This window comes from Nomascus leucogenys, chromosome 10 (genome assembly GCF_006542625.1).
Source record: "Nomascus leucogenys isolate Asia chromosome 10, Asia_NLE_v1, whole genome shotgun sequence".
Classification (NCBI taxonomy): Eukaryota; Metazoa; Chordata; class Mammalia; order Primates; family Hylobatidae; genus Nomascus; species Nomascus leucogenys.
Window position 1 is genome coordinate 71,354,025 of NC_044390.1, and position 13,095 is coordinate 71,367,119.

The 13,095-nt window shown below is 44.3% G+C and overlaps 1 protein-coding gene across 1 annotated transcript in view; it reads left to right on the forward strand.

Annotated features, from left to right (window-relative positions):
• The first annotated feature begins 226 nt into the window (after positions 1-226).
• TXNRD1 (thioredoxin reductase 1) overlaps positions 227-13,095 on the forward strand; it is a 134,376-nt gene continuing 121,507 nt past the window's right edge. The window contains exon 1 of the mRNA XM_003269948.4: positions 227-330. Within this exon, the coding sequence (XP_003269996.1) occupies positions 240-330 (91 nt within the window). The 5' untranslated portion in view covers positions 227-239. The remainder of the gene's footprint in view (positions 331-13,095) is intronic.

The window sequence follows — 13,095 nt, forward strand, 5'->3', positions numbered from 1 at the left end:
CCTTTCCATTTCTGCATTTTCCAATTTACCTTTAGCGACCGTTCTTTCCTGTTTAAAAAAAATTCACGACCTTGAAGAAGATACACGGGCTATGACTTCGCGGTTATCACCGCGCGCCCCGCCCACCGCGCGCCCCGCCCACCGCGTTCTCCGACCCGCGGCCGGCAGGGAACTCGGGGGCTCGCGGCCTCCGCCAGGCGTCCTTCGGCTCCGTCAGTTCCCACAGGGCCTTGTGCGACATGGGCTGCGCCGAGGGCAAGGCGGCGGCAGTGGCCGCCCCAACGGAGCTGCAGACCAAAGGCAAGAACAGCGGTGGCCGCCGTAGGTCAGGTACGACCGTGGGCGAAGGCCTGGTCCCCAGGTCGACGGGCCGAAGCGGGCCTTCCGGCCGGGGTTGGGGATAAAGTGCCCCGGAGCCCTGGCCTTGAAGCCGCTCACTGGAGTCAGTGACTGACCGCGTGCCACGCTGGAGACCCCAGAAACGCTCCCCCAGGTCACCCCGGGGGCCGGCCGAGGGCTGCCCCGCCCGCTGGCTGTGAGAGAGGTGGGAGGTGGAAGGAGGAGCGGGCCCGCCGCGAGGACCTGCCCGGAAACCTGTCGGAAACCGAACCGAGAGGCAGCGACCCGCCTGATTTCGCTCAGGGCCGGTTAGGGCGTCCTCTTCCTCCAAGCACCGTGTTTCCAAAGAAACGTTACGGGGGAAGCGACCAAACCGCCAGCCGAGTCCGGGGGTGCCCCTTCACCTCTCCAGAAGCCCCCGGCCCACTCCCAGCATCCTCCTCCATCGAGAATCTTGTCCGACAGGCCTTCCCGGCCCCCTTTCTCCATCCCCTTGAATTTTGGGCACATTTCTCCCACCATCATCCCGCTTTATCCTTTCACTTGTTCTTCCAAACGAGAAAGCTCCCAGTCTCTTCTCCATTGTCCGGGTAATGCCAATAATGGCTAGTGGTTACTAAGCACTGACATGAGAGGGGCCTTTGGAGGCACTAGACATGGGTAATAATCTTGGTTCATCTTTCCAGCCATACTGAGAGATTTATCATAAACCCCATTATACAGATGAAGAAACTGAGAAGCAAAGAGGTTATGAAACTTACCCAAAGCACACAAGTAGTAAGTGGAAGAGCTGGGATACCAGTTGAGGCCATCTGACTCACAAGCCCTGGTCATAGCCATATGGCCGCCTCCACCTTTTTTATAGGCTTGAGAAAGTAAGGCTCCAAAAAGTGTCTTGCCCAATGGCTAGAATTATTAAATGCTGTAGGATCTGCCTCTTTCAAGGGCTTACAATTTAGTTACAAGGCAGCATATGGTGAAGGGCTAAGAGTAGTGGTAAAAACAGCCAAGTGGAGATGGCAGCTCCCATAGATGAGGTAGGATTTGGCAGAGGTGTCTGAAAGGAGAACATTCTTGTTAGGGGAAGCAGCCGGTCAGACCATGCTAGAGATAGGGAGGTCTGTATATCCTGCTGGAGTTGAGGACTTGGATTAGGGGAAGGGAAGAATAAAGGAACAGGGCAGGAGCAAGGTCAGGCAAGGTCAAGGTCAGGCAGCTAATTTGTGGCCATTAGTACAATGAAGGAGTTTGAGCAGGTGCATCCCAAATTGACCTTTCGTGTACTATCCTCAGGATCTTCTTGGTATCTATGTCCTGCCGTTTATTTACTGTTTTTCTTTAGCTATATTCTTTTTGTGTGTGGTAAAAAAAAAAAAAAAAAAAAAAAAAAAAAAAAAAAAAAAAAAAAACACGCACACACACAAAATTTACCATCTTAACAATTTTTTTTTTTTTTTTTAGTTTCATTCTTGTTGCCCAGGCTGGAGTGCAATGGCGCCATCTTGGCTCACCACAACCTCCACCTCCCAGGTTTAAGCTATTCTCCTGCCTCAGCCTCCCAAGTAGCTGGGATTACAGGCATGCGCCACCACGCCTGGCTAATTTTGTATTTTTAATAGAGACAGATTTTCACCATGTTGGTCAGGCTGGTCTCGAACTCCCGACCTCAGGTGATCTGCCCGCCTCAGCCCCCCAAAGTGCTGGGATTACAGGCATGAGCCACTGCGCCTGGCTGATCCTAACTGTTTTTAGGGTACAGTTTTCAGCAGTATTAAGTATATTCACATTGTTGTGAAGCAGATCCCCTGAACTTTTTCACCTTGCAAATCTGAAACTCCATGCCAACTCGTTAACTTTTCATTTGCCGTTTCCCCCAGCCCCTGGTATCCACCATTCTACTTTCTGTTTCTGTGAAATCTGGCTACTTTAGATTGCTTATATAAGTTGGTATCATACAGTGTCTGTCTTTTTGTGACTGGCTTATTTCACTTAGCATACTGTCTTCGAGTTTCATCTGTGTTGTAGCATGCGACAGGATTTCCTTACTTTTTAAGGCTGAATGATATTCCATTGTGTGTGTGTATATACACATATACGTGTGTATATGTATACATATACACTTATATATATATATACACATATACACACAAAATGGAATATATATATACACACACCACATTTTTTTTTTTCCCGAGATGGAGTCTTGCTCTGTCGCCAGGCTGGAGTGCCGTGGCATAATCTTGGCTCACCACAATCTCTGCCTCCTGGGTTCAAGCAATTCTCCTCCCTCAGCCTCCCGAATAGCTGGGATTACAGGCGCCCGCCACCATGCCCAGCTAATCTTTGTATTTTTAGTAGTGACGGGTTTCACCATGTTGGCCAGGCTGGTCTTGAACTCTTGATCTGCCCACCTCAGCCTCCCAAAGTGCTGGGATTACAGGCTTGAGCCACCACGTCCGGCCTGAACTATTTTATAATACAGAAAAGCTCACTCATTATAATACAACTTGCTAAATTTTTACAAACGAAATATATGCATGCAGCCCGTACTCAGCTGAGGAAATAAACGTATCCAATGCCCCAGGAGCTCCTCTAATGTCTCTTACCCCCATACCAAGGGCAAACACTAGTCTGATTTCTAACAGCATAGAAGAATTTCACCTATTTACATTTACTTTTTGAAACTTAAATTTAGGCATTTTTTTTTTTTGAGACAGAGTCTTGCTCTGTCGCCCAGGCTGGAGGGCAGTGGCGCAATCTCGGCTCACTGCAAGCTCCGCCTCCCGGGTTCACGCCATTCTCCTGCCTCAGCCTCTCCAAGTAGCTGGGACTACAGGCGCCCGCCACCACGCCCAGCTAATTTTTTGTATTTTTAGTAGAGACGGGGTTTCATCGTGGTCTCGATCTCCTGACCTCGTGATCCGCCCGCCTCGGCCTCCCAAAGTGCTGGGATTACAAGCGTGAGCCACCGCGCCCGGCCCAAATTTAGGCATATTTTAAGCATTAATCTATTAAAGCACTGCTTTATACTAGGTATTTTTCTTTTTCTTTTTTCTTTTGAAATAGGATCTTGCTCTGTTGCCCAGGCTGGAGTGCAGTGGCCCAATCATAGCTCATTTCAGCCTCAACCTCCTGGGCTTAAACAATCCTCCCACCTCAGCCTCCTGTGTGGTAAAGTGTGCCACCAAGCCCAGCTAATTTTTTTATTTTTTGTAGAGATGAGATCTTGCCATGTTGCCCAGGCTGGTCTCAAACTTCTGGGCTCAAGCAGTCTTCCCACCTTGGCCTCCCAGAGTGCTGGGATTACAGGTGTGAGCCACTGTGCCCAGCCTAGATATTTTTCTATACACATACATATATACATAATGATGATGATTATTTTTCTAGAGATGGGGTCTCACTCTGTTGTCTAGGCTAGAGTGCAGTGGCATGAATCATAGCTCACTGAAACTGAACTGCTGGGCTCAAGTAATGCTCCTGCCTCAGCTTCCTGAGTAGCTAGGATTACAGGGACACACCACCATGCCTAGCCTCAAATTTTTAAATTTTTTTAGGGATGGGTCTCACTAAACAACAGCCCTGTCTGATCTCAAACACCTGTCCTCAAGTGATCCTCCTGCCTCAGCCTCCCAAAGTATACTGCACCAGGCCCATATTACACATAACTATTGACATTAAAAATGTTCTTTTGTGTGTCACCTATAAACACTCTAGAAGCCACCTTCCTTAAGTACCATATGATCTCTAAGTTCCTTCTCAAAGTAAAATTATGTGGTTAGGTTTCAAGAAACTAATTTCTTAATGATGCAGAAGGTTTTGCTTGAATGACTCTTCAACTGAGCATCTATTATTTATCAGGCACTGGGAACTCAGGGATAAACAAGGCATGATCTCAGTCCTTGAACATAGAGTCTCCTGGAGAAGAATGGCATAGAAAATGCAGTGTCATAATGTGTAATCATAAAAGTAGATGGGTGCACACCACTTCAGGAGAATGGCAGAGGGAGTTAACATCTTGGCACTTAGCATTTACTATTTCTTCTGTAACACACATTCCATTCTATTTTAATGAGCTTGCAAACATTTTCCCCGCTGGATTTTTGAGGATCAGGAATGTGTCTTGTTCACTATCTTATCTCCCACAGTCCTTGGTGTACTGCCCTACAAATCAGTAAATGTGTTTATATGACTTATATGGCAAAGGGCAATTTTTTTTCTTATAAGTGAGGAATCTTCCAAAAGCCAATGCTATTAACATTGACCAGCTTCTTCTAGTAAGGAGAGGAGACAGTATTTTTTCAAAGTGCGGTCCTAAAACCACCTGCAAGAGAATTAATTACATGCTGGGGATGTGTAGATTAAAAACTCATTTTCCTGTTCTCCATTTCAGACCAACTAACTCAGCCTCAGAGTGAAGGAAGCTTCATTTTCGGTGTCTCAAGTGATTCTATTTGAACCAAGGCCTAAGAACACTGCAGTGAGGTGTCTAGGCCAGCGTCAAATCACCTATTTCTGGGCAGAGGTGCCTATCCTTAGCAATGGGGCTGAGGCTGGGGTAGAGGTTGCTACTGCAGATCATTGAGACTGATAAGGGTGAGTCAGATGCCCCAAGAGGAAATTGAAAGCTTTGGAATGGAACCAAAGATTGTGACTGACATGCAGTCATGCAATCTGCAATCAGAAGTTAGTATTACACGATGTGCTAGATAATTGTAGAGTAATCTTGCTTTTTGTTGATTTTAACCAGGTAATTTAAAGTCATTACTCATTATTTGGATTTTCACATTTGAATGTTTACTTCTTTGTATTAATGTGTACTATTTAAAGCTTTTAAATTAGCTTTTTTTAAAAGTGTATTTTAGGCCAGGTGCGGTAGATCATGCCTGTAATCCTAGCACTTCGGGAGGCCAAGGCGGGTGGATCATCTGAGGTCAGGAGTTCGAGACCAGTCTGGCCAACATGGTGAAACCCCAAATACAAAGTTAGCTGGGCGTGGTGGCACACACCTGTAATCCCAGCTACTCAGGAGGCTGAGGCAGGAGAATTGCTTTAATCCAGGAGGCAGAGGTTGCAGTGAGCTGAGATCGTGCCATTGCACTCCAGCCTGGGTGATGAGAACGAAACTCCGTCTCCAAAAAAAAAAAAAAAAAGGGAGGGGGTATTTTAGATTTACAGTTGGATTAAATCCTCGAAAGAACTTGAAAGAAGGAATTAATCTGTTAATGCCTTTTCTTTACCTTCGTAAAACATCAGGGAATATTTCATGAATATTCCTTATATCCTACTTTCTAGCTCTGAGCATTACTTTGCTGGTAGAAACTAGTCTACATGTATGTAACTATCAATGACTATCACAAATCACTCTTTGGTGTTAAACTATCTGGCTGGGTGTGGTGGCTCATTTCTGTATTCCTGGCACTTTGGGAGGCCCAGGTGGGAGGATTGCTTGACACCAGGAGTTCAAGACCAGCCTGGGCAACAAAGTGAGCCTCAGTCTCTGCAAAAACAAATAGCTGGGCATGGTGGCGTGTGCCTGTTAGTCACACCTACTCAGGAGGTTAAGGTGGGAGGATCGTATGAGCATGGGAGGTCGAGGCTGCAGTGAGCCATGATCAGGCTACTGCACACCAGTCTGGGTGACAGAGGGAGACTGTCTCAGAAAAACAGCAACAAAACTACCTGTTGGGTTTTTCGTTTTTTGGATTTTTATGTTATGTTATGTTATTTTTTATTTTGAGATGGAGTTTCACTCTTGTTGCCCAGGCTGGATTGCATTGGCATGATCTTGGCTCACTGCAAACTCCATGATCCTTGGGTGGGCTTGTTAAACATGGTCCAGTATGACATTGAAAGGACATTTAGTCAACTTCTTCCTTTACTTCCAAGTTTGGACATTTTTCTTAAGATTGTGGATATTACAGTATAGCTATGGCTGCCTTGAGATTATTGCTCACTTATATAGTAGTATTTTAAGCTGCTTAATCCCCTCAAATGTGCTGCCAAAATTCTACTTTTTCAAGTATGTGCAGCAGCTTTTCTCAAGTATGTGCATTTAAACTTTTAAAAATGTTTAAAACAACTGTGAGCAAATTGAAGGCTTGCTGCACTCTATAAGGGGTCAATGTTTCATTAAGTGCTTTATCACAAAGATTTGTTTAGAAGTGGGCACAAGGCGCTTGGTCATCAAATTCGTTTTAGGTTTAGAGAAGTAATCTTACCTCTTGGAGCAAGAGCTAGATTTCACTCTTTTATATATAGAATGAGATCAAGGAAGAAGGGGAATAGAAGGAATAGAACTTAGCAAACAGCTCCCCACTCCCAAGTCAAGTTTGTTAGAAACGTAGCACTGGACTACCATTGTTGGGAGAGCAAGGAGCATGGTTTCGCTCTACCATTCCTTTCACGGCATTCCATGGGATCTTTCTAGATGTGCTGGACTGGTAAAAATCCTACCTGTGGGTAGGGAGGGTGTGTCCAGTTGAAGCAGAATAAAAGCAAAGCTAAACCGGGAGGTGACCCTTGATCAAGCACTGGGGAAAAGTGGTAAAAGCTCTTGAATCACTCACTGAGAGGCAGCTGAAGGTGGGGACTGGTGAGGAGGGAGCATGAACTGCTGCATCTGGCAGCTGGCTTTGGGGACCAGTGGCTGGTGCAGACTTGCTAAGGAGTGCTAATGGTGTTTATTAAAACAACAACAAAGGCAACTTAGTTACTCTGGCCCTGGGTGTGGGCAGAGTACTGTGGGAAGGGGAGAGGGCAGATTGCGAAGGAAATATATGTGAGATTGTTTCTTTTTGCATAGGCACTGATGCATAGTCATTCGCACTGGATTAGTCAAAGCTGTAACTCTTGATAAAATTTCCTTTAAGGATGAAGGACGTTTGACAAGTTAGGTCTCCTTTTAAGCTTGTGGCACAAGTTTTTTTTTCCTGTCCCCTGACCTTGCCAGACTCCCTCACTCATCTGTTCATGAATGCTTGTTCTCTTTTACCTAAAATATCCTTCCTTCTTTTTGCTGGGGAAACTCTCCTCATACATCAAGACCCAGCCCAAATGACAGTTTTGTAATTCCCCAAGTAGAGATAGTTTTGCCCTTTCTGGACATCTGTGGCTCTTCTCATTTTTTTTGTAGGACATATAGTGTATTGTGTAGCATTCTACTAGACTGAGCTCCTGGGGGTAAGGATGTCTTGTTTATTTTTTATTTATGTTTTTTTGAGACGGAGTGTTGCTCTGTCCCCAGGCTGGAGTGCAGTGGCGCAATCTCGGCTCACTGCAACCTCCGCCTCCCAGGTTCAAGCAATTCTCCTGCCTCAGCCTCCCGAGTAGCTGGGATTACAGGTGACCACCACACCCAGCTAATTTTTGTTTTATTAGTAAAGACGGGGTTTCACCATGTTGGCCAGGCTGGTCTCAAACTCCTGACCTCATGATCTGCCTGCCTTGGACTCCCAAAGTGCTGGGATTATAGGCATGAGCCACCGCGCCTGGTAGCTGTCTTGTTTAGAGTTGAATTTCCTGTTTGAGATAGTTCATGGCACATAGTAGATGCTCAGTAAATGTTCAAATATGGTTGTGTCAAGTTATTCCCTCCTGATTTTCTCCCCCACTGTTTGATCAACCCAGGAATCTCTTTCCCCCTTGAAAACTTATTTTATCTACCTCTCTTGCCCCTGACTCACTGGAATCCTGCAAATGGGACATCTCAGGCAGGTAAAATTGCCATTGTTATGAGGGTGAGAGAATGCAGATTTTTTACAGGGTATTTCCAGTGTCCCATATGGAACATTGTATTTCCCAGTAATACAGTTTTTTTGAAAGAGGGGATAACACCAAAGCAGTCTTGTTAATTAGATAATATTTATTCATATAATACTTACTAACCATCTTCCATATGTTAGGCATTGTTGTAGGTGCTGGGGATCTGTGAGTAAATATGCCCATATGGAGTTGTTTTCTAGAGTAATGTAGAACTTCTGAGAGCGTTAATGAAAAGGAGTAACATTTATTGAATGCTTATTATGATCCAGGTACTGTGCTGAGTGCTTTATATATATTAACACATTTAATCACTGCAACAGGCAAATGAGGAAAGTGAGGCCCAGAGAGGTAACAAGCATACAACTATTAAGTAGTAGAGCGAGGATTCTTATGCCGGAAGCTAGTGTACTTAACCACTGTGCTCTACTGCCTTGCTTAATAGAGTGATTGGGCACGTCTAATGAAACCTTGGTGATGTGGTTTGGCGCTGTGTCCCCACCCAAATCTCACCTTGAATTGTAATAATCCGCATGTGTCAAGGGCAGTACCAGATGGAGATAACTGAATCCTGGGGGCGGTTTCTGCCATGCCTGTTCTCAGGATAGTGAGTGAGTTCTCATGAGATTTGATGGTTTTATAAGGGGCTTCCCCCTTCGCTTGGCACTCATTCTCTCTCCTGCCACCATGTGAAGAGGTGCCTTCCACCATGACTAAAAGTTTCCTGAGACCTCCCCAGCCATGCAGAACTATGATCAATTAAACCTCTTTTTTTTTTTTTTATAAATTACCTAGTCTCAGATACGTCCTTATAGCAGCGTGAGAATGGACTAATACACCTGGATTCCTCCATCCCCTCATAAGACCTGAACATAAAGCACTGTTTCCCATGAAAATAAGCAGTTGGAATAAAATCAAACTTTTTGGTGGATTACCAGTATCTGGAAATAATAGAAAAAGGAGCTTATGCCGGGCACGATGTCTCACGCCTGTAATCCCAGCACTTTGGGAGGCCAAGGCGGGTGGATCACCTGAGGTCAGGAGTTCGAGACCAGCCTGACCAATATGGAGAAACCCCATCTCAACTAAAAATACAAAAAACTAGCTGGGCGTGTGGTGGGCACCTGTAATCCCAGCTACTTGGGAGGCTGAGGCAGGAGAATCACTTGAACCCTGGAGGTGGAAGTTGCAGTGAGCCAAGATCACACCGTTGCACTCTAGCCTGGGCAACAAGAGTGAAACTCTGTCTCAAAAAAAAAAAGAAAGAAAGAAAAAGAAAAAGGAGCTTATCAAAAACAGTTTAACGTTATATTTAGGGACAGGTAGACAGTTATACGGATGCTGAAGACAGCCAAAAATGTCCAGCTTAGGTTGTAGATGCTGAATGCGGTGGGCTCACTGACCCTTGCCTATGAAGCACTGTAGAATACCTTTATCACTTCATTTCCATAAGTTCAGTTATGTCCCTGGAATATAATCTCGAAGCAGAAGAGTCTGATATAATAACAATGTAGCCTCTAAGGTTGATCCCCAATATAAGATTATCTTTACAGAGATCTCCTGTTATATTTCAGGCTACTTATTTAGATTATGGCTCCACAAGTCATTTGAGGCAAAGTGGAAAGAGAATTAGAGTGAAGAGAATGGAATTCTAGTTTCTATTATATCCTTAAATAGCTGTGTGATTTCAGACAAGTTCCAAAGCACCTATGCGCCTTAGTTCCCTCAATTTGCAAAATGAAGTGAATGGATGAATATTAAGTCCTCTCAAGCTGTAAAATTCTGTAGGTCTGTCTCCCATAAAATTAAAATTAGGCCCGCAAATGCATAGAAAATGTAATAATTCCAAATAAAAATACCTAGCATTTTTGGATTCCACAATACACAAGGTAATTTCCCATGTATTATCTAAGACATGTCTTTTTTTTCCGGTCTTGGCTCCTGGAATGCATGCCTGAATGACTACTAAGGTTTTAACTCATTCACTTTATTTTATATGGTAAGTCAGTAGCTCAAGATAGTAAGGAATAACTTGCTTTAAAGTAATAAATATATTAAGACCCAAAAGACTGTCAATTGTATTTGGAACAGATTTGGGTAGAGGAATTTGCTACATTCAAGTACATTTCTGGAACCAGTTGTCTGAAAGTAGTGATCCTTAAATTCATGTCCTCCTCCTAAGATCTCTAGTGCAGTCTTGTCTTTTATAACAACTGCTGAGTAATGAATATATCTAGTAGGATATCTTTTTAATTTTATTTTTAAAATTGGTATACAAATAAAATAGACTTTTTGGTGTCCTTTTAATTTTTTATTATTTATTTTAATTTATTTCTTTTTGGAGAAAGGGTCTTGCTCTGTCACCCAGGCTGGAGTGCAATGGTGTGATTATAGCTCACAGCAGCTTCAAACTCCTGGGCTCAGGTGATCCTCCTGCTTGAGCCTCCTGAGTAGCTATGACCACAGTTGAGTGGTACCATGACTGGCTAACTTTTTTATTTTTATTTTTGTAGAAATGAAGTCTTCTTATGATGGCCAGGCTGGTCTCAAACTCCTGGCATCAAGCCATCCTCCCTCCTGGGCCTCCCAAAGTGCTGTGATTACAGGTGTGAGCCACCGTGTCTGGGCTTTGGTGTTCATTTTATGAATTTTAACACATGTATACACAATCGGGATACATAACAGTTCCATTACCCCACAAAATTTCACCCATGCTATCCCTTTGTGGTTACAGCCTCCCCAGCTGATTAGGATACAACCGTATTCCAATCTCTGGAACCACTGACCTGTTCTCCGTCAATATAGTTTTGTCGTTTCAGGAATGCCATATAAATGGAATCACAAAATAATATTTTGAGATTGATTTTTTCACACAGCATAATACTTTTGAGATTCATCTAATTTGTCATGTGTATCTATAGTTTACTTCATTTTATTACTGAGTGGTGTTACATTATACAAATGTACCATAATTTTTTTGTCCATTCATTGAAGGATATTTAGATTTTTTCCATTTTTTAGTGATTATAGAGTTGCTATAAGCATTGGTATATATGTTTTTTAAAAATTGATATATAAGGCTGAGTGCAGTGGCTCACGCCTGTAATCCCAGCACTTTGGGAAGCCGAGGGGGGCAGATCACCTGAGGTCAGGAGTTAGAGACCAACCTGACCAACATGGAGAAACCCCATCTCTACTAAAATATAAAAATCTCTACTAAAAATATAAAATTAGCTGGGTGTAGTGTTGCATGCCTGTAATCCCAGCTACTCGGGAGGCTGAGGCAGGAGAATCACCTGAACCCAGAAGGCAGAGGTTGCAGTGAGCTGAGATTGTGCCACCGCACTTCAGCCTGGCAACAAGAGCGAATCTCTGTCTCAAAAAAAAAAAAAAAAAAATTGGTATTTGATTAACATACCATAAATATAGGCCGATCGTGGTGGCTTACTCCTGTAATCCCAGCACTTTGGAGGCTGAGGCACGTGGATCACCTGAGGTTGGGAGTTTGAGACCAGCCTGACCAACATGGAGAAACCGCGTCTATACTAAAAATACAATATTAGCCGAGCGTGGTGGCACATGCCTGTAATCCCAGCTACTCGGGAGGCTGAGGCAGGAGAATCGCTTGAACCCAGGAGGCAGATATTGTGGTGAGCCAAGATTGTGCCATTGCATTCCAGCCTGGGCAACAAGAGCTAAACTCTCTCTCAAAATAAAGTGGGAGCGGGGGGGAGTAACCATTTAAAAGTACACAGTTTAGAGTGCAACCTTCACCACTGTTGAATTTGAGAATATTTTCTTTTCTTTTTTTTTTTGAGATGGAGTCTCGCTGTGTTGCCCAGGCTGGAGTGCAATGGTTTGATCTCGGCTCACTGCAACCTCCGTTTCCCGGATTCACGCCGTTCTCCTGCCTCAGCCTCCTGAGTAGCTGGGACTACAGGCGCCTGCCACCACACCTGGCTAATTTTTGGTATTTTTAGTAGAGATAGGGTTTCACCGTGTTAGCCAGGCTGGTCTTGATCTCCTGACCTCGTGATCTGCCCGCCTCGGCCTCCCAAAGTGCTGGGATTACAGGCGTGAGCCACTGTGCCCAGCCTAGAACATTTTCATTACTCCAAAAAGAAACCCCATACCCATTAGCAGTAAATTTTCACTCTTTCCCTGGCAATTGCTAGCCTACTTTCTGTCTCTATAGATTTGCCTATTCCGGGCATTACTCTTTTTTTTTTTTTTTTTTTTGAGACAGGGTCTCACTTTGTCACCCAGGCTGGAGTGTAGTGGTGTCATCTTGGCTCATTGCAACTTCTACCTCCTGGGCTCAAGCAATCCTCCCACCTCAGCCTCCTCAGTAGCTGGGACTATGGGCACACACCACCAGGTCTGGCTAATTTTTGTATGTTTTGTGGAATCAGGGTTTCACTGTGTTGCCCAGGCTGGTCTTGAACTCCTGAGCTCAAGTGATCTGCCTGCCTTGGCCTATTCTGGGCATTTCTTATAAGTGGAATCATATAATCTATGGTCTTTTATGAGTGGCTTCTTTCACTTAGCATAGTATTTTCAAGGTTTATTCACATTGCAGCATGTATTAGTACTTCTTTTTATTGTTGAATAACAGTGCATTGTATGAATATACAACATTTTATTTTATTTTTTATTTTTTATTTTTTGAGATGGAGTCTCACTCTGTTGCCCAGGCTGGAGTGCGATGGCGAGATCTCAGCTCACTGCATCCTCCGCCTCCCGGGTTCAACCAATTCTCCTGCCTCAGCTTCCTGAGTAGCTGGGATTATAGGCGCACGCTACCACGGCTGGCAATTTTTGTATTTTTAGTAGAGATGGGGTTGCACCATGTTGGTCAGGCTGGTCTCAAACTCCTGGCCTCGTGATCCACCTGCCTCGGCCTCTCAAAGTGCTGGGATTACAGGCGTGAGCCACCGCACCCGGCAAATTTTTATTTCTATTTTAACCAGTTCATGGACATTTGGGTTGTTTCCACTT